The 22,387-nt window shown below is 42.9% G+C and overlaps 1 protein-coding gene across 1 annotated transcript in view; it reads left to right on the forward strand.

Annotated features, from left to right (window-relative positions):
- The window catches only part of frk (fyn-related Src family tyrosine kinase), a 118,467-nt gene that overhangs the window by 90,318 nt on the left and 5,762 nt on the right, over positions 1–22,387 (forward strand). Inside the window, exons 3-6 of the mRNA XM_078212705.1 lie at positions 2,267–2,430; positions 9,330–9,498; positions 11,190–11,348; positions 21,919–22,100. Of these exons, the coding sequence (XP_078068831.1) occupies positions 2,267–2,430; positions 9,330–9,498; positions 11,190–11,348; positions 21,919–22,100 (674 nt within the window). The remainder of the gene's footprint in view (positions 1–2,266; positions 2,431–9,329; positions 9,499–11,189; positions 11,349–21,918; positions 22,101–22,387) is intronic.

The raw sequence follows: 22,387 nt of genomic DNA on the forward strand, positions 1-22,387 counted from the left end.
ACATGCTCCAGTTGTGACTATATTGCATTGATGCTGCATGTGAAGGTCCCGTATCAGTTGTAGTTGGGCTCCTTCCAACTATCTGTCATGGTGCAGAAATTCTCTGGCTGTCCAATGCGTCAAGCAGTTGCTTGTGCATGGCTGGCCACTGAAAGGCTTTACTTGTGCTATATATTTTCGCGCAAGTCCGCCAAAGAGCTGATTCATGGGTCATCTTTTCCTCCTGCCCTTTCTCCAGCTCACTTGTGCTTGCTGATCCATCATGTGTAGTCTCCTCTAACCAACACTGTTGTCCATGGTGTGTCAGTTTATGAGCTGGTGTTTGCAAAAGGGAAAGCAGGTTGTAGTGCATTGGGGGATATATAACACGTTGAAAAGTTGTGAGGATGTGTTTGTTAGAAAAGCATAGTTGGATGGAGAGAGAAAGAAGCAGTTATGGGAAAATGAGGTGCAGAGTGTGCAAGTGGCTAGTGAGTACTGAAGCAAATATTGAACTGGTGCCTGGTCTCTGTGATGCTGTAAACATTCTCCTGTTTGCCCACCTCTGTTTACAGTTGATAGCCATCTGCCATCAGCTGTGAAGAGATGCTTCTTCTGCCTGCAGACCTTCTGCATAAGGATCTTCATGGCACAAATCTTTGGATCTTTGCTGTCGTCATGGGCGAGATTCTCTGGCCTCCCAGCCGTGTACTTCTTGGCAGTGGAAGGTGACATGCCATTCACTGGTGGTGGGATTATCCGGTCCCACTGCTGTCAATGGGATTTCCCATTGAAGGCACCGCATGCCGCTGGGAAACCCGCAAATGCTCAGTTGGCTGGACAGCTGGTTAGTGATGCAGAGCAATGCCAACAGTGTGGCTTCAATTTCCGTACCGGCTAACAGATAACTTACTTATTCACTAAGGCCCCACCTTCTCAACCTTGCCCCTTGCCTGAGGTATGGTGGCTCTCAGGTTAAATCACCATCAGTCAGCTCTCCCCCTCAAAGGGGAGAGCAGCCTATGGCTGCCAGCGGGACAGAGAATCCTGCTGACCTGAATGGCGGAGAATTCCAGCCACTGTGTCTTCATTACAGCATAGGACTTTGCAGCAAAGACAAAGTACACCTCCACCTTTAAGAAATACAAGTTTCTTTTAAGTATTATCATTATTGGGTGAATTCCACCCCCAATGCTGCTCATTTGCTAACAGTCACTATGAATGTGGACACCACCTGAAGAATTAAATGAGGCATTTGGCTATGCTAAATTGCCCCTTCGTGTCAGGGGGATTAGCAGACTAGATACGTGGGGTTACAGGAATAGGGCTTGAGTGGGATTGTTGTCGGTGCAGACTCGATGGGCCGAATGGCTTCCTTCTGCACTTTAAGGATTCTATGAAAGTTAGTGAATTTTTGCAGATTATTAAAAGCTAATAAATTGGAAATCTGAATTGAACAGACCATGATCCAATCAGTCAAATAGAAAAATCAATGAAAAGTTTTCATTTTAGGTGGGTGACTCCACACTAACTTGTCACCGGGTGGAAAATACAAATGTCCAAGAAAAGAAGTAGAATATCACCCTGAATTAGTTCTGCTTCATTTATGAAGTTTAAGAATGTCGTTGAACCTGTTTTACTCTACTGTAATGAAAGTCAAAGGCAGAGTCCAAAGTGAGGGTTGTCCTGCCACAAGCATGCATGAATAGGCTCACAACCCCACTCCATCAAACTACTCTTTTTACTTTTGTAATTTTTTTATTTTCTGTGTTGGTTGGTTAGTTTTGTTTCAGCTGACATTCCCTTATGAGGAGGCACATCTTTGGTTTAGGCACAGTTCAAATCAAAGCGGCTTAGGTTTAATGCCATTTCATTCACTTTCCTGTTCTCCAAGCAGTCACCCAAAAAAAGTTTATTTATTAGTGTCACAAGTAGGGTTACATTAACACTGCAATAAAGTTACTGTGAAAATCCCCTAGTCGCCATACTCTGGTGCCTGTTCGGGTACACTGAGGGAGAATTTACCATGGCCAATGCACCTAACCAGCACGTCTTTCAGGCTGTGGGAGGAAACCGGAGCACCCGGAGGAAACCCACACAGACACGGGGAGAACGTACAGACTCCACACAGACAGTGATCCAAGCCGGGAATCGAACCGGGGTTCTTGGCGCTGTGAGGCAGCAGTGCTAACCACTGTGCCACCATGTTAATATTTTCACTCTTTTTGAATAAAATGCATTTTGAGTGCTATGTTGCTTATTTGTGCATTTAATATATATTTTATAGTTCGTGATGAAGACACTGTGAAACATTATAAAATCAGACGGTTGGACGGAGGTGGATTTTTTATCACAAAAAGAGCAACATTCCAAAACTTGTCAGAGCTCGTCAGCCACTACTTGCAAAATCAAGATGGCTTGTGTACAAAGCTTAACGCTCCATGCCGGAAGGTGACGTGATGTGTGACTTTGAATGTTTAATTTGATCAAAAACTTTATTTTACTATATTGACTCCTTTATTCATTCATTTTTCGGTATAATATTGATACAGAGTAAATCAAAAACCTTCTGGGAGTTGCAAATGGTTAGGTATGAGCTGTGTAGTTCAGTGGTTTGTAAAGGCTTTTGAGAGGTGCTCAATGAAACAAAGGATTCTTCTCATTAGTATGATCTATTTTTGTTTTGGTGGATAATCCACTATTTCATTGCCATATTGCCCCACCATACATGTAAATATTCAGCAATGGCTAAAAGCTCAGGTTAATGATTACTCTTTCCACCAAGCAGAAAAGTGTCGGCTCATTGGTATAGAGCTATGATTCTCGCTTTGGGTGCTGCAGTCGTAGAGTTTGTGCAAGGCCCCAGGTTCAAATCCCGGATGAACCTTCATGGGTGGCACAGTGGTTAGCACTGCTGCCTCACAGCATCAGGGACCTGGGTTCAATTCTGCCCTCGGGTGACTGTGTGGAGTTTGCACATTCTCCCCGTGTCTGCGTGGGTTTCCTCTGGGTGCTCTGGTTTCCTTCCACACTCTGGAGATGTGCAGGTTAGGTGGATTGGTCATGCTAAATTGCCCCTTTGTGTCAGGGGTAGATACATGGAGTTACAGGGATAGGGCCTGGGTGGGATTGTTGTCGGTGCAGACTCGATGGGCTGAATGGCCTCTTTCTGCACTTTAGGGATTCTATGAAAGTTTGTGAATTTTTAGATTATGGAAAATTAATAAATTGGAAATCTGAATTAAACAAACCATGCATCCAGCCACTCAAATAGAAAAATAAATGAAAAGTTAACATTTTAGGTGGGTGACTCCACAGATAAGTAAGGATTTTTGCAATGTTGCAATAAAATAGAGGGAAAAAGGGCATAAATTGAACAGTAAACCTCTCCCTTTTGTCCTTTCAGTGTTGGTCTTAAATTTGTTTCCAAACCAATTCAATCCCTCTCCCAGGAAACACTCTGGGCCTGAATCAGACTCTTCACATCTTCAGCATCCTGTTTGCCCCAGAGCTGAGCTCCCAGAGTCTGATCCTCTGTTACATTTCTGTAAAATCACCCATCTTTGTTCCTGCCTCAGCTGATCCGCTGCTGCAACCTTCACTTATGCCCTTGTTATTTATAGACTTGATTAGTCCAATGCTCTCCTAGCTGGCCTATCACCACTCACTTCCAGAAACCTGCTCTCACCCATTCTGCTCCCTATATCCTAACGTGCCAAGGAGGAGGTGTGGGATAGAGGGAAAGTTGGCCGATTGGATAGGTAACTGGCTGTCTGATCGAAGACAGAGGGTGGTGGTGGATGGAAAATTTTCGGATTGGAGGCAGGTTGCTAGCGGAGTGCCGCAGGGATCAGTGCTTGGTCCTCTGCTCTTTGTGATTTTTATTAATGACTTAAGAGGAGGGGGCTGAAGGGTGGATCAGTAAATTTGCTGATGACACCAAGATTGGTGGAGTAGTGGATGAGGTGGAGGGATGTTGTAGGCTGCAAAGATAGGATGCAAAGCTGGGCTGAAAAATGGCAAATGGAGTTTAACCCTGATAAATGTGAGGTGATTCATTTTGGTAGGACTAATTTAAATGTGGATTACAGGGTCAAAGGTAGGGTTCTGAAGACTGTGGAGGAACAGAGAGATCTTGGGGTTCATATCCACAGATCTCTAAAGGTTGCCACTCAAGTGGATAGAGCTGTGAAGAAGGCCTATAGTGTGTTAGCTTTTATTAACAGGGGGTTGGAGTTTAAGAGCCGTGGGGTTATGCTGCAACTGTACAGGACCATGGTGAGACCACATTTGGAATATTGTGTGCAGTTCTGGTCACCTCACTATAAGAAGGATGTGGAAGCGCTGGAAAGAGTGTAGAGGAGATTTACCAGGATGCTGCCTGGTTTGGAGGGTAGGACTTATGAGGAAAGGTTGAGGGAGCTAGGGCTGTTCTGTCTGGAGCGGAGGAGGCTGAGGGGAGACTTAATAGAGGTTTATAAAATGATGAAGGGGATAGATAGAGTGAACGTTCAAAGACTATTTCCTTGGGTGGATGGAGCTATTACAAGGGGGCATAACTATACGGTTCGTGGTGGGAGATACAGGAAGGATATCAGAGGTAGGTTCTTTACGCAGAGAGTGGTTGGGGTGTGGAATGGACTGCCTGCAGTGATAGTGGAGTCAGACACTTTAGGAACATTTAAGCGGTTATTGGATAGGCACATGGAGCACACCAGGATGATAGGGAGTGGGATAGCTTGATCTTGGTTTCAGATAAAGCTCGGCACAACATCGTGGGCCAAAGGGCCTGTTCTGTGCTGTACTGTTCTATGTTCTAAGTCTTTCACCCATCATTCTTACACTTACATTGTCTCCTAGCTGGCAATGCCTCAACTTTACAATTCTCATACTTGTTTCCAGTCTGCTCATGGCCTTGGACTCTCTGTCTTTGCAAACCCCTCCGGCTCTACGGTTTTCCAACACCCACATTCTCTCAACTCTAACCTCTTATACACCCCACCATTGGTAGCCATACGTTCAGCTGTCTGGGCCCTCAGCTCTAGAATTTTCTCCCTATACTTCTAAGCCTTTCAATCTCACTTTTCTCCTTTAAGATGCTCCTTAAAATCCACCTCTTTGACAACAATTTGGCTCTAACATTCCTCTGTGTGGCACGATGGTCAAATTTTGTTAGATAATCACCCTGATGAAGTTCCTTTGGATGGTTTGAAGTCGGTAGTAGTGCTGTATACATGTAAGCTGCTGTTATGCTTGAAGTTATTGACTTGTTACCACTGGCCATAATTATTCTCTATTTATCTTACGCAACCATCTTCATTATTCTGAATACCTTGATCATATTTTGTCTTGACCTTGCTGTTCTAATGAAAAGGAGCCCTGTTTCTACTGTCTGACCTTATGACTCCCCCTTCTCTGGTGTTATCTTAATAAATCATTTCCGCATCCTCTATGTGACTTTGACATCCTTCGCACAGTAGGATGGCCAAGCTGGACACACTGTTTTAGCTGTGGGCTAAGCAGTTTCAAGATGATTATTTTTGACTTGTATGTCAGCCACAGTACTAAAATGCTTCAAGGAAATGTAAATAATAACTTACTTTGAAAGCTCCTATAACACTGCAATCAATGAATAATGCAGAATTACATCAAATCAACAGGCTCAACTGATCAATGTCAACTTTTGTACTTCATGTGAATCTTCTCCCATTCTACTTATCACCTCTGCTCTGCTCCCATTTCATTCTATTGCCTGTCCTCTCCTGGACATCAAGGGTGGAATTTGATGGAAAATGCGTGAGCTGTTCAAAAGACCATTGACTTCGGCGGGCCTGGAGAATCCTGCTGGCAGAAGGGGCTGGAAAATTGCACCTAGTTTTTACTTAAATGCACAAAAGCCATCTGCTGTGGCTGACTGGTTAGTACTCTTGCCTCTGAGTCCGAGTTCATTGATTCAAATTCTGCACTCGAGATTTGAATCCATAATTCAGACTGACACTCCAGTGCAATGCTGAAGGCGTGCTGCTTGTTGCAAGTGTCATTTTCAGAAACTAATATTGAATCAGGGTTGGAATTCCTCAAAATTAACAAAAACAAAATGATTGCAAGAGTACTAGCCACTCAGCCACAGCAGATGGCTTTTGTGCATTTAAGTAAAAACTAGGGGTGCAATTTTCCAGCCCCTTCTGCCAGCAGGATTTTACCGTTCCACCGAAGTCAATGGTCTTTTGAACAGCTCATACATTTTCCACAAGGAAAATAATGACGCTGAAGAATGTCAAATCCCCAGGACCAGATGGTTTCTCTCCCAGGATTTTAAAGGAAGTCAGTGAGAACATTGCAAATGTCCTAATTATAATCTTGCAAAATTCCCTCAATTCAGGAACCATTCTCTTAGATTGGAAAATTGTGCATGTCACTTTGCTATTTAAGAAAGGTGAGAAAGAAAATGAGAATTATAGACCCTGTTAGCATTGTATCTGTTTTTGGAAAATTGCTGGAGTTTAAAGTAAAAGATAGTGACAAAAATAATAGGCAAATGAATGCCTATGGATGTTATTTATATGGACTCAAAGAAGACATTTGATGATGCCCTTCATAAAATACTATTAGCAAAAATTGGAGTTCATGGAATTAAAGGCAAATATTTGACCCTGGTTAAGAGACTAGCTGAGTGGAAAGAGACACTCAGGGTGGGATTCTTTGGCCTCCCCCGTGGCATGTTTCGTATTTCCTGTCTTTCCCATTGCCTCTGGGAAACCCACGGTGGGGATGCACCATTGGCGGGACCAGAATATCCCGCCAGTGTAACTAGCTTTCAAGTTCTGGCCACAGAGTGGGAATAATGGAGAAGTACTCTATTTAGCAGGAAGTGACTAGTGGTGCCCTGCAAGAGTCTGTGTGTTGGTCCTCAATTATTCATTGTATTCTTTAACTACTTGGATGATTGGATTGATAACCACACATCCAAATTTCCAAGGGCATAAAGCTAGTAGCATTTTAAGCAGTGCAAAGGAATGTTTAAAATTACAAAAATATATTATTAGATTAAGCTAATGGTCAAAACTGTGGCAAAATGATTTCAGTGTAGGTAAATGGTCAGACCTAAAAAGAATGTTATTTATATGGACTCGAAGAAGGCATTGGTGGTGCCCTTCATAAAATACTATCAGCAAAAATTGAAGAGTTCTTTCTAAATGATGAAAAGCTTGAAAATGGAGGCCCAAAGAGACTTGGGTACTTAAATCATTAAACTTCATGGACAAATTCAGAAAATAATCAAAAAGGCTAGTGGAATGCTGGCCTTTATCTCAAGAGGATTAGCTTACAGGGGTTAGAAGTCATGCTACATTTATACAGACCCTGGTTGGACCACATCTACAGTACTGTGAGCAGTTCTGGGCACCACGCTATAGGAAGGATACATTCCCCTTAGAGGGAGTGCAATATGGATGACCTAGAATGATATCTGGACTCTAAGAATTAAACTACAAAGAGAGATTGCGTAATTGAGGGTTGTATTCCTTGGGAGACAAGCCAAGGCATAGAATACAAGAGCCTGGAGGTTATGATGGAGCTGTATAAAATGCTTGTTCGGCCACAGCTGGAGTACTATTTATTTATTATGTGCAGTTCTGGTCACCATACAATAGGAAGGTTGTGAGTGCACCAGAAAAGGTGCAGAGGGGATTCATCAGGATGTTGCCTGAGCTGGAGAATTTCATCTATGAAGAGAGACTGCTTAGGATGGGTTTGTTTTCCTTGGAGCAAAGAAGGATGAGGGGGGACCTGATCAAGGTATACATAATTATGAAGGACATATAGGCTAGATAGGAAGGAGCTTTTTCCTTTAGTAGAGCACTTCAGAGCATTGTGAATTTATGAATAGTGCTATATAAATGCAAATTCTTTCTGATTTTCCTTTTAATGTGGTGCTCAGGCAGCAGATGTGAGTTATCGTAGAATCAGTGAAGCTCTATAGTTCAGAAGAGGCCATTTGGCCCATTGAATCTGCACCAACTCTCCGAAAGGGTATCTCACCCAGGCCCTCTCCCCCAGCTTATCCCTGTAACCCCACACATTTACCATGGCTAATCCATCTAACCTACACATCTCGGGACACTAAGGGACAATTTAGCATGGCCAATCCACCTAATCTGCACACCTTTGGACTGTGGGAGGAAACTGGAGCACCCCGGGGTGCTCCAATGCAGACACCGGGGAGAGCGTCCACACAGTCACCTGAGGCTGAAATTGAACCCGGGTCCCTGGAACTGTGAGGTAGCAGTGTTCACCACTGTGCCACCGTGCCACACTACATTCTATTACCTTGTTGTGGGTCATTCTAATTTCAGCAGAAACAGAGCACAGGTATGTATACTTGAACCCATCAGTAGAAATATTTATCACTTGGCTTCTCCCAGAATATTAGAAATGAAGTTTGTTATGTTTTGAGAAATCCATCACACAGCCTAATCCCTTATAAAATGTTGCTTTAAACATAGAAACCCTACAGTACAGAAAGAGGCCACTCGGCCCATCAGGTCTGCACCGACCACAATCCTACTGAGGCCCTACTCCCATATCCCGACATATTTTACCCGCTAATCCCTCTAATCTACGCATCCCAGGACACTAAGGGGTAATTTTAGCATGGCCAATCAACCTAACCCGCACATCTTTGGACTGTGGGATGAAACCGGAGCACCCGGAGGAAACCCACACAGACATGAGGAGAATGTGCAAACTCCACACAGACAGTGACTCAAGCCGGGAATCGAACCCAGGTCCCTGGAGCTGTGAAGCAGCAGTGCTAACCACTGTGCTACCGTGCCGCCCTGTGTTTCTGTGTTAGCTCTGTGTTTATACCAAAGTGAGAAGTTTAACAACACCAGGTTAAAGTCCAACAGGTTTATTTGGTAGCAAAAGCCACACAAGCTTTCGGAGCTCTAAGCCCCTTCTTCAGGTGAGTGGGAATTCTGTTCACAAACAGAGCATATAAAGACACAGACTCAATTTACATGAATAATGGTTGGAATGCAAATACTTACAACTAATCAAGTCTTTAAGAAACAAAACAATGTGAGTGGAGAGAGCATCAAGACAGGCTAAAAAGATGTGTATTGTCTCCAAACATTTAAACATATTTATACCAAATATACATATTTATATCATATTTATACCAAATATACATATTTATCATTTATACCAAAGTCAGGGCAAGAATTTCTTATAGATTTTATGATGTGAATCTTTATTTTAATTATTCCATAATCTAATGAATTCTATCATTTGGCTCTGTATACGGTATTGAAACATACAAAATGTTTGACTCTGTTTTAAATTATCAGCTCGAAACACCAGTAACTTTTGGATTATCCTACAACACTGTGGATCAATGGGAAATTCCTCGCAATTCTCTGAAACTGATAAAGAAATTAGGTGCTGGAACATTTGGAGAAGTATGGCAAGGCGTTTGGAATGACAGAACTCAAGTTGCAATAAAAACACTCAAAACTGGTACGTTCGCTTCTTCGATCAAATTAACAATTACTGTTAACAAAATTAACTTTTAAAATGAACAATTAAAGTTTATTGCTACTAGTTTCAATTTCAAATATGGTGATGAAATAAATGTGAGATTGGAAAAATATAAATGAGTGGTGTTACATTTGGAGGACATAAAAAATGGTGATGATTCTGAAAGCCTTGATAGGTAGGCAGGCAGGATGGGCAGATGCATTGAGCTACGTTGCTCAGTTCAGTAAAGTGAAAAATAATGCATTTTGGTAAGATTTTAAACTGAATAGTGAAGCAGAGGGCCCTTGATATGTAGATATGAAAGTTTGGGCATTAAAATGCTTATACCAGTTAGTAAGAAAAGCAAACCCATTCTTTTGGTTTGCGTCCAGTAACAGAGGCCGGAATTTTCCCGCAGTTTGCCATTGGCCGCCGGTGGGATTTTTGGTCATGCCAAGGTCAATGGCGTTTTGCATCGCTCGCTCATCATGTTACCGGGGAGCCCGGAACAGGGGTCAACTTCAGCACAATTCACAGATCCCACTTATGGGAAGGGCTGAAAAATTCCATCCACTGGGGAGCTGACAAAAGGGTTGGGGGCAATACAGTTAATTGTTCATCTAATAAAAAGGGCAGGGACAAGATATTAATTGTTTGTTCCCCTGTTGTTGATGATAGAAAAGTGATTGGGCTAAGTAAGTAGAATTTACTTTGACTATTTCCCTGTATGTTTCTTTACTATTTGTAAAATGAAGCAGCTTACCAATTTGTATTTGACTTTGGTTTTGCCACGAGAGTGTGCAGAAAAGATTTATGAGAGTGGTTCCATGGTTGAAGGAATCCATCTCTGGATAAATGGGAGACATTGGAGTTGTTTTCCTGAGAAAGTTCGAGAAACAATTTGATATGTGCCCAAAATGATAAGCGGTCTACATGGGAGTCAGCAGAGAGAAACGGTTTCTGATAACAGAAGGGTTGGGAATCAGAGAACTAGATGTAAAACGATTGGCAAAAGAGCTAAAGGTGCAATGAGGGAAGAATTTTTAAGCAATGGTTCTGATCAGGAATGCACTTCCTGTGAGTGTGGCGGAGTCAGTCAAGGCTTTCAAAAGGGAATTGGATAAGCAATTGCAGTGAAGAAAATTGTAGGGCGATGCGAAAAGGACGGGGGAGTGGGTCTGAGCTAAATTACTTTCTCAGGGACCTGGAATGAATTGTGTGGGTCAAGTGGCCACTTCTGTGCTGTAACCATTCTGTGATTCAGTGACTACATTTCTCAGTTTGCCTTCAATATGTTGGGGAAGGACATATGTGAAAGCACATGCAAAAGGCATGATTTCTAGTTCAGGTCATGCAGGGTCTTAAAGTTACATTCCTTAGTTAAGCTATCATATACTTGCCTATCATACACTTAGGCAGCATGAGCACTCCATCAGTACTGCATGCTCAATCAGCCTAGGTTATGGGCTCAAGTTCTGGAGTGGACTTGTACCCAGTAGCCTTTGACTCGAAGATGAGAATACTATCACTGAACCAGGCTGACATGGAATAGAGATTTGAAAATTTTGGGCCACACCAAAATAATGCTATTAACTCCTTACATATGAATTACGGCCGTCCTGTTAGATTTAATTGTGAATGTCACTGGATCAGAGTGCATAAATAAATTTGTTTTTTATGCCCATTTTTAGGTGCAATGGCCAAAGAAGACTTCCTCAGAGAAGCACAAATAATGAAGAGGTTGCGACATCCCAAGCTTATTCAGCTGTACGCTGTCTGCACTGTAGAAGAACCAATTTACATTATTACTGAACTGATGAAAAATGGGAGCTTGCTTGATTACTTACACAGTAAGTATAGTAACATTCCACAATCAGCTGGGCTTTAGCTCACAGCAAGACATTGTAACAGTGTACAGCAATAGTTCATCAAGAAGATAAGGACTGTGCAATTAATTCCGAAAGGAAAGGATCAGTAGAAGATTAGCACTTTCCACCTATTCCCTTGCTATGTAGATGAGACTGTCTATCCTGGTGGCCATTTTGAAAGAGCTTATGCTCTTTCATGCCATGAACACATCCCTGGATGCTGCCATTTTATTTGGTTATGTTGATGACCAGCAGCTTTTTTTTTTACAGTGGGTTGAAATGATGTTGACAGCATCTGTTTGTGATGCTTTTAAAATGAATATATGGTCAATAATTTTGTTTTAGGTACAAAAGCGTTTAATAAGGGAAACTTAAGGCCCTTTAATTGCATTTTACTTATTTTAGATGTTTTTAAATTGTTGTGACTATCTAAAGCTGATGATATAAAAATAATTACAATAAAAGTAGCCTTCATATTTAGTCAAAGGTAGATTCCAGCAAAGTCCTTCAAAAACATGTGGAGTGCCCCAGGGATCTGTTCTGGGCCCTTGATGTTTGTCATTTTCATAAATGACCTGCATGAGGAAGTGGAGGGATGAGTTGGTAAGTTTGCCAACGACACGAAGGTTGGTGGTGTTGTGGATAGTTTGGAGGGATGTCAGAAGCTGCAGCATGACATAGATAGGATGCAAGACTGAGCGGAGAAGTGGCAGATGGACTTCAACCCGGATAAATGTGTAGTGGTACATTTTGGCAGGTCAAATGGGATGAAGGAGTATAATATCAAGGGTAAGACTCTTAGCAGTGTAGAGGATCAGAAGGACCTTGGGGTCCGGGTCCATAGGACTCTTAAATCGGCCTCTCAGGTAGAGGAGGTCGTTAAGAAGGCATATGGTGTGCTGGCCTTCATCAATCAAGGGATTGAGTTTAGGAGTCGGGAGATAATGATGCAACTTTATAGGACCCTCGTCAGACCCCACTTGGAGTACTGTGCTCAGTTCTGGTCGCCTCATTAGAGGAGGGATGTGGAAATGATTGAAAGGGTGCAGAGAAGATTTACAAGGATGTTGCCTGGATTGGTTGGCATGCCTTATGAGGATAGGTTGAGGGAGCTCGGTCTTTTCTCCTTGGAGAGACGAAGGATGAGAGGTGACCAGATAGAAGTGTACAAGATGTTGAGAGGTATAGATCGGGTGGATTCTCGGAGGCTTTTTCCCAGGGCTGAAATGGCTGCTACGAGAGGACACAGGTTTAAGGTGCTGGGGAGTAGGTACAGAGGAGATGTCAGGGTAAGTTTTTCACTCAGAGGGTGGTGGGTGAGTGGAATCGGCTGCTGTCAGTGGTGGTGGAGGCAAACTCGATAGGGTCTTTTAAGAGACTTCTGGATGAGTACATGGGACTTAATAGGATTGAGGGTTATAGGTAAGCCTATATGTAAGGGACTGAGGAAAATTTGTGGGGAAGACAGTTACCAGTGTTCTTTGTCCCTGGTGGGTTTCAGTGTCCTGTTTGCCGGGCGGGTGCTGTGAACAGGATGCTGTTGGTTGAGTGATGTGGGCTGGGCCAATGGGATTGCTCTGGGGGCGGGAGGAAAAAAAGGCGCCAGGAAGTGAAGCAGCTACAGAGAGAGAGCTTTTTCCAGGCAGGGAGAATTCGGTTTGCAGTGAGAGGCAGCCAGGCGTTCCCCTGCCTGTTCTTTTCATCACCGACGAGGAGGACAGCCTTCAGCGCACTCGACCTATGTTGCTGCACGGATAGCTCGCGGCACTTCTGCCTCCTGCGGCATCATCTTCCACACGTGTGTCTCTCCTGGACTGTGAGTGGGTGTCATGAGTAACTGGTGGGGACTATACAGTCCAACTGGATCAGTATCTACAAATGTGTTACTGAGGATGAGTTTCCCCATGTGTGCACCAACGGATGGCCCCCAACGGTTATAGATCAGAGCTCACTGTTTTATGTCTGTTAATGATATGTGTTATTAAATTTATTTTTGATATCCCGATTACAGTACTGACATTTATGGGTAAACAGGGAATTAGCCAAATCAACATCAACCGCTAGGAATTCGGGATCCTGGTGATTGAATATTTAAATAGTAGCCCCATATAGTGGTCAGCAGGGGGTTACATATATATAAGCCTAGGTAGGAAGAGACATGACCGGCGCAACTTGTGGGCCGAAGGGCCTGTTTGTGCTGTATTTTTTCTATGTTCTATGTTCTAACATGTATATGTATCCGAGACTTGCCTGACAGACTGGCAACTTGTGAGAGTTGCCAGTAGCATTTAGCTTCAACCTACTGTAGAGTATATTTTAGTGTTCAGAATTGATCATAATGTCGCTTGAATTACTTGGTTTTCAATTTTGTTTGGAACATCACAATTATTTTTTCTCAGTTGCTTTTAATGGGATGAAATGTTTGAAGTTACTGCTTGCTGACTCAAGTTTTACTATGACTTGGTGTTCAGTTCAGGAAACATTGGTGTCTGGTGCTGGCATGTTCCATATATCATTTTACAGACCGTTTTCTCTAAGTTGCTCAATGACGTTTAGGTACATTCAAAAATGAAATGGCTGCTGCCCCCAAATGACTCAGTGGATTGCATTGTGCATCATTTATATCCAGAAGCTAGGTAGTGAAGGATATTTACACACTTTCAAAAGCATTTATTTATAGAGATTCGCATTTTAAAAAATTGCACCTCCTAATAATATTTAGTTCACTGTTCTGTATTGTATGTTTACATCACTTTTACTTTCCTGTGAAATCCTGATCAAATATGAAGTTAAATATGCCACTCTCATTTGGGTCAAAAGGAAGTTTTACATAAATGAGTTCCTGACCACAGTTGAACAGTAATGTTTATTTGTGGAATTTAAATACACACCAACTTATTTTTGCGTAGTGCCTTTAATGTAATAAAATGTCCCATTATGAAGTAAAATTTTACCCCCAGCCACATGAGGAGTTATTAAGTTAGATGACCACAATCTTCATCCAAGAAGTTTGGTTTATGGAGTATCTTCAAGGAGGAAAGCGAGATCAAGAGGCAAAGGGAAGGAATTCAAGAGCTTAGGGCCAATGCAACTGAAGGTATGGCCACCAATGATCGAGCACGTAAAATTGATGATGCTGAAGAAGCTAGAATTAGAGCAATGCAGATATTTCAGAGGGTTATGAGGCTGGGGAGATGGTGAGATTACTGACATAAAAGAAAGAACAAAAAAAATTACAGCACAGGAACAGGCCCTTCAGCCGTTCAAGCCTGTGTCAACTATGCTGCCTGACTGAACCTTCCGGGGACCGTATCCCTCTATTCCCATCCTATTCATGTACTTGTCAAAATGTCCCTTAAAAATCACCATTGTATCTGCTTCCACTACCTCCCCCAGCAGCGAGTTCCAGGCACCCACCACCCTCTGTGTAAAAAAAAAACTTGCCTCGTACATCTCCTTTAAACCTTGCCCCTCACACCTTAAACTTATGCCCCCTAGTAATTGACTCTTCCACCCTGGGGAAAAGCTTCCGACTATCTACTCTGTCCATGCCCCTCATAATCTTGTAGATTTCTATCAGGTCACCCCCTCCATCGTTCCAGTGAGAACAAACCAAGTTTCTCCAACCTCTCCTCATAGCTAATGCCCTCCATTACCAGGCAACATCCTAGTAAATCTTTTCTGTACCCTCTCCAAAGCCTCCACATCCTTCTGGTAGTGTGGCGACCAGAATTGAACACTATATTCCAAGTGTGGCCTAACTAAGGTTCTATAAAGCTGCAACATGACTTGCCAATTTTTAAACTCAATGCCCCGGCTGATGAAGGCATGCATGCTGTATGCCTTCTTGACTACCTTTTCCACCTGCATTGCCACTTTCAGTGACCTGTGTACCTGTACACCCAGATCCCTCTGCCCCTATCAATACTCCATCTGCCATCTCTCCGCCCAAGTCTCCAGCCATTCTATATCCTGCTGTATCCTCTGATGGTCCTCATACTATCCGCAAATCCACCAACCTTTGTGTCGCCCGCAAATTTACTCATCAAACCAGTTACATTTTCCACCAAATCATTTATTTATATACAAACAGCAAAGGTCCCAGCACTGAACCCTGAGGAATGCCGCTTGTCACAGTCTTCTATTCAGAAACACACCCTTCCACTGCTACCCTCTGCCTTCTATGATCGAACCACCCATCTCACCTCTGATCCCATGTGACTTCACCTTCTGCACTAGTCAGCCATGAGGGACCTTGTCAAAGGCCTTACTGAAGTCCATGTAGACCAAATCCACTGCCCTACCCTCATCAATCAGGGAGAGACGTGGCCAGAATGGAACTTGAAGCAAGGGAGGAGATTTTTCAAAAATAAGATGATGCTTGTCTGGAGATCAGTGTAGTTCAGAAAGCGCAGTGTTGACAGGTAAACGGACTTGGTGTGGGTTAAGACACATACAGAAAAGTTTTGGATAACCTCAAGTTTATGAAGTGTAGAATGTGGGGGAGTAGGCAGGAATGTATTGGAATAGTCAAGTCCAGAGGTACCAACGGCATGAATGTGAGTTTCAGCAATGGATAAGTGAAGATGGGGCAAAGTCAGGCAGTATTAAGTAGGCGGAAATAGATGGCTTCAGTGATGGCATGAATATGGCAGAAAGCTCACTTCAATCAAATGTAATATCAAGGTTGCAAACAAACTGGTTTAATCTCAGACTGTTGTCAAGGAGATGGATGAAGTCAGTAGTTCAGAAGTGGAGTTTGGAGTGGGGATTGAAAACAATGGCTTCAATTTTCCTGATAAGTAATTGTAAGAAGTTTCTGCAAATCCAGTACTGAATGTCGGATTAGCTACTGTGGAGGAGTCGAGAGAGGTGGTGGTGAGGTAAAGCTGCATGTCATCAGCGTGTGTAAAGCTAATGCTGTAATTGTATACTAATTGTACAGTTCTGACATGAATTTATAAAATGTTTATTCCAATTGCTGTCTGTAAAATTAGAATATTGGATGATATCATCAAGAGGCGGATTCTGGATGAAGAAAAGAAGGGGATCAAGAATAGATCATTTTGGACACTGGAGAAATGATGTAGGAGCAGGAAGAGAAATTATACTCTCGCTATGATCAGATAGATAAGAATGGAACCATGTGAGAACAGTCCCAAACAGATGGATGACAGTGGAGAGGTGTAAGAGGAGGATGATGTGGTCAACCTTGTTAAAGGCTGTAGACAGTTTGAGCAGGACAAGGTGGAAAAGTTTACTTTTGCCACATAGAACATAGAACAGTACAGCACAGAACAGGGCCTTCGGCCCACGATGTTGTGCCGAGCTTTATCCAAAACCAAGATCAAGCTATCCCACTCCCTACCATCCTGGTGTGCTCCATGTGCCTATCCAATAACCGCTTAAATGTTCCTAAAGTGTCTGACTCCACTATCACTGCAGGCAGTCCATTCCACACCCCAACCACTCTCTGCGTAAAGAACCTACCTCTGATATCCTTCCTATATCTCCCACCATGAACCCTATAGTTATGCCCCCTTGTAATAGCTCCATCCACCCGAGGAAATAGTCTTTGAACGTTCACTCTATCTATCCCCTTCATCATTTTATAAACCTCTATTAAGTCTCCCCTCAGCCTCCTCCGCTCTAGAGAGAACAGCCCCAGCTCCCTCAACCTTTCCTCATAAGACCTTCCCTCCAAACCAGGCAGAATCCTGGTAAATCTCCTCTGCACTCTTTCCAGCGCTTCCACATCCTTCTTATAGTGAGGTGACCAGAACTGCACACAATATTCCAAATGTGGTCTCACCAAGGTTCTGTACAGTTGCAGCATAACCCCACGGCTCTTAAACTCCAACCCCTTGTTAATAAATGCTAACACACTATAGGCCTTCTTCACAGCTCTATCCACTTGAGTGGCAACCTTTAGAGATCTGTGGATATGGACCCCAAGATCTCTCTGTTCCTCCACAGTCTTCAGAACCCTACCTTTGACCCTGTAATCCACATTTAAATTAGTCCTACCAAAATGAATCACCTCACATTTATCAGGGTTAAACTCCATTTGCCATTTTTCAGTCCAGCTTTGCATCCTATCTGTGTCTCTTTGCAGCCTACAACAGCCCTCCACCTCATCCACTACTCCACCAATCTTGGTGTCATCAGCAAATTTACTGATCCACTCTTCAGCCCCCTCCTCTAAGTCATTAATAAAAATCACAAAGAGCAGAGGACCAAGCACTGATCCCTGTGGAACTCCGCTAGCAACCTGCCTCCAATCCGAAAATTTTCCATCCACCACCACCCTCTGTCTTCGATCAGACAGCCAGTTACCTATCCAATCGGCCAGCTTTCCCTCTATCCCACACCTCCTCACTTTCATCATAAGCCGACCATGGGGGACCTTATCAAATGCCTTACTAAAATCCATGTATATGACATCAACTGCCCTACCTTCATCAACACACTTAGTTACCTCCTCAAAAAATTCTATCAAATCTGTGAGGCACGACTTGCCCTTCACGAATCCGTGCTGACTATCCCGGATTAATCCGCATCTTTCTAAATGGTCGTAAATCCCATCCCTAAGGACCTTTTCCATCAATTTACCAACCACCGAAGTAAGACTAACCGGTCTATAATTACCAGGGTCATTTCTATTCCCTTTCTTAAACAGAGGAACAGCATTCGCCACTCTCCAGTCCTCTGGCACCATTTCCGTGGACACTGAGGACCCAAAGATCAAAGCCAAAGGCTCTACAATCTCATCCCTTGCCTCCCAAAGAATCCTAGGATATATTTCATGAGGCCCAGGGGACTTATCGACCTTCAGTTTATTCAAAACTGCCAGGACATCCTCCCTCCGAACATCTATTTCCTCCAGCCTATTAGCCTGTAACACCTTCTCTTCCTCAAAAACATGGCCCCTCTCCTTGGTGAACACTGAAGAAAAGTATTCATTCATCACCTCGCCTATCTCTACTCACTCCATACACAAGTTCCCACTACTGTCCTTGACCGGCCCTAACCTCACCCTGGTCATCCTTTTATTCCTCACAAGAGTAAAAAGCCTTGGGGTTTTCCTTGATCTGACCCGCCAAGGACTTCTCATGTCCCCTCCTAGCTCTCCTAAGCCCCTTTTTCAGCTCATTCCTTGCTAACTTGTAACCCTCAATCGAGCCATCTGAACCTTGTTTCCTCATCCCTACATAAGCTTCCCTCTTCCTTTTCACAAGACATTCCACCTCTTTCGTGAACCATGGTTCCCTCACCGGCCATTTCCTCCCTGCCTGACAGGGACATACCTATCAAGGACACCCAGTATTTGTTCCTTGAAAAAGTTCCACTTTTCATTAGTTCCTTTCCCTGACAGTTTCTGTTCCCAACTTATGCCCCCTAATTCTTGCCTAATCGCATCATAATTACCTCTCCCCCAATTGTAAACCTTGCCCTGCCGTACGGCCCTATCCCCCTCCATTGCAATAACAAAAGACACCGAATTGTGGTCACTATCTCCAAAGTGCTCTCCCACATAAGACAAAGGCATCTAACACAAGAACCCTGATTCATTTTTAAAATGTATTATTATGTGCAAATTTTGTGTTATTATGAGGCATAGATAGGGTTTACAGTCAGAGTCTTTTTCCCAGAGCTGAAATGTCTAATACTAGGGGGCATGCACTTTTGGTGAGTGGGGGAAAGTTCAAATGAGCTGTGACGGTCGAGCTTTTTACACAGAGTGGTAGATGTCTGGACCGTGCTGCCATGGATGGTGGTGGGGGCCGATACAATAGTGGCGTTTAAGGAGCTTTTAGATAAGCACATGAGTATGCAAGGAATAGATGGATATGTACCAAGGTAAGGCAGAAGGATTAGAACATAGAAAAAATACAGCACAAACAGGCCCGCCGGCCCACAAGTTGCACCGGTCATGTCCCTACCTACCTAGGCTTATATATAGGCTTACCTATAACCCTCAATCCTATTAAGTCCCATGTACTCATCCAGAAGTCTCTTAAAAGACCCTATTGAGTTTGCCTCCACCACCACTGACGGCAGCCGATTCCACTCACCCACCACCCTCTGAGTGAAAAACTTACCCCTGACATCTCCTCTGTACCTACTCCCCAGCACCTTAAACCTGTGCCCTCTCGTAGCAGCCATTTCAGCCCTGGGAAAAAGCCTCCGAGAATCCACCCGATCTATACCTCTCAACATCTTGTACACCTCTATCAGGTCACCTCTCATCCTTCGTCTCTCCAAGGAGAAAAGACCGAGCTCCCTCAACCTATCCTCATAAGGCATGCCAACCAATCCAGGCAACATCCTTGTAAATCTTCTCTGCACCCTTTCAATCATTTCCACATCCCTCCTCCAATGAGGCGACCAGAACTGAGCTCAGTACTCCAAGTGGGGTCTGACGAGGGTCCTATAAAGTTGCATCATTATCTCCCGACTCCTAAACTCAATCCCTCGATTGATGAAGGCCAGCACACCATATGCCTTCTTAACCACCTCCTCTACCTGCGAGGCCAATTTAAGAGTCCTGTGGACCCGGACCCCAAGGTCCTTCTGATCCTCTACACTGCTAAGAGCTTACCCTTGATATTATAGTTTAATTTGGCATCATGTTTGGCATAACATCGTAGGCAAAGGGCCAAATCCTGTGCTGTGCTGTTATGCATTCTCATGTTCTATTATTCCACCTTGGTATATTTATATGGCAGCCATTGAGTGAAAGCCATTTACCTGCTAAATCAATCCATGAGAAATTTCTTACACAAAAGCCATGTGTACAGCTGAGGCACTTGCACCATAAAAGTTGAGCATTTTTTACTTTTTGAAGCCGTCATTTGCTTAAATGTGATCATTTTCTTAAATATTAAATACAATACTAACTAAATATTTAGGCTGCCATGATATCCAAAATGGAAGTCATACTCCCAAGTCATGTTTAGACAATTGCTCTTTGTATCTGGTGATTTCAAATGAATAAAAATTGCTTCACTTTTTATTCACTGGGATGATGTGGGATTACGGTTAAGTGTATTCTTTGCAAGCGAAGATCATGGGATCTCTGTGGCAGTCTGTTCCGTTGTTGGTGACTGAAGAGGCTAATCCTTGATCTGCTGGCTTCTGAACAGACGGGACACAGCAACTCTTGGTCTGGACGGACTCTGATGTAAACAGATTCCTTTCATTGTGCCGTTCTTCAGTGAACTTGTGGCTTTTTGATTCAAGCTTGTAAGTTCAGTTCCTGGCTGTTGTGTGCCAGTTGTCTGCTTAACAACCTCTGGCTCATAGAATCATAGAGTCCTACAGTGCAGAAAGAGGCCATTCGGCCCATCGCGTCTGCACCAACCATAATCCCACCCAGGCCCTATCCACATATCTCTACATATTTACCCACTAACCCCTCTAACCTATGCATCCCGGGACACTAAGGGGCAATTTAGAATGGCCAATCAACCTAGCCTGCACATCTTTGGACTGTGGGAGGAAACCGGAGCACCCGGAGGAAACCCACGCAGACACAGGGAGAATGTGCAAACTCCACACAGACAGCGACCTGATCCGGGATTCGAACCCAGGTCCCTGGAGCTGTGAAGCAACAGTGCTAACCACTGTGCTACTGTGCCGCTCCCACACCTGTTGGTCAGTGCCAGCCAGAGAGAGTTGTGTTTTTAGCTGGCCTTTGTAGGATCTGTAAGGTGCAACACAGTCTTGGTTCACTAGGATAGCAGCAAACTGATTCTGATTTGAATTGGTTCTGTACATTTTAGCAATGATTATGCATTCATTTTCACTCAAGTTGTAAAGATATATGTATCGTTTTCTGAAATGTAATAAATGTTTGTTAACACCATTGTTGAGCAAGATTATAAATTCTGTATACTATTGTACAGTATCGTGTATTTTTCCAATATCATGTCAATTTTAAAAATGTATGTATGGGGGTTGATAATCTAATATGGACTTGCCATGTGAGTTGGTTAATTCAAATAATGGGAAGTATTTTGCATTTCAAAACCGAATTGCTCATGCTTATTCTTATTCCTGTGCTTTTGTCAAATGTCTGAGCTCATCTGCTTCATTCTGCAACAATCTTAAGTGGCAGTGGTGGTCAAAATGGTTTAAATTCAGCAAGTTGGCAATTGTGATTGACTTTACAGTTAACCTTCAACTGCTTCAGCTAAGTATTCACCAGAGCAACACATATGTTCCAGGAAATTGTGGCATGGCATAAGTCACTTGAGACTTTCCTGCCATAAAACAGAGTCATTACATGCAGAACAATTCTGGATGCTAAATGCAAATTTCTTCATTCGTTTTGAGTTTAACAAAAGAAATATTCTGAACTCTGAAACTGTGGGTTCATTCCCATTTTCGGTAAATCATGCATTGAAATTTACTGCTATCATTACTGCTTCAGTGAAGTGAGGCTCAAACTGACTTTCCTTTAGTTATGTTTTACCAGATTACAAGTTTTTTTGAATTATGGAAATAACTTGCGAAATTTAACATTTACAAAATGTATTAATTTCAACAGAAAACCAGGGCATGGCTTTGGCCATAAATGACCTGCTGGAAATGTCTGCACAGGTGGCATCAGGCATGGCATATCTGGAAGTTCAGAATTATATCCATCGGGATTTAGCTGCCAGGAATGTGTTGGTTGGAGAGAACAACATCTGTAAAGTAGCTGATTTTGGACTTGCCCGAGTTTTTAGAGTAAGACTAATAATTATTTTCCATCGGTGTAATTGTTCTGTTAAAGATTTAAAGGGACATCGCCTGTTCTGCATTTGGTCAACTAAGTACTTTTAAAATAAAAATAGTGGAATGTTTATCAGCCTAGGCACCAAGAAAGTTGTGATTCAGGTGAGAGATCAGTTTAGCTAGAATATAACCAGGTGACAATAAAGGCTAGGGCATTATACGAGATTTGGCAATTTTGGGAAATATTTTGGTTTTATATGAAAGTGATAAGATGGGACAAGTTGTGTTTAAATATAAAT

Source organism: Mustelus asterias, chromosome 5 (assembly GCF_964213995.1).
Source record: "Mustelus asterias chromosome 5, sMusAst1.hap1.1, whole genome shotgun sequence".
Lineage (NCBI taxonomy): Eukaryota > Metazoa > Chordata > Chondrichthyes > Carcharhiniformes > Triakidae > Mustelus > Mustelus asterias.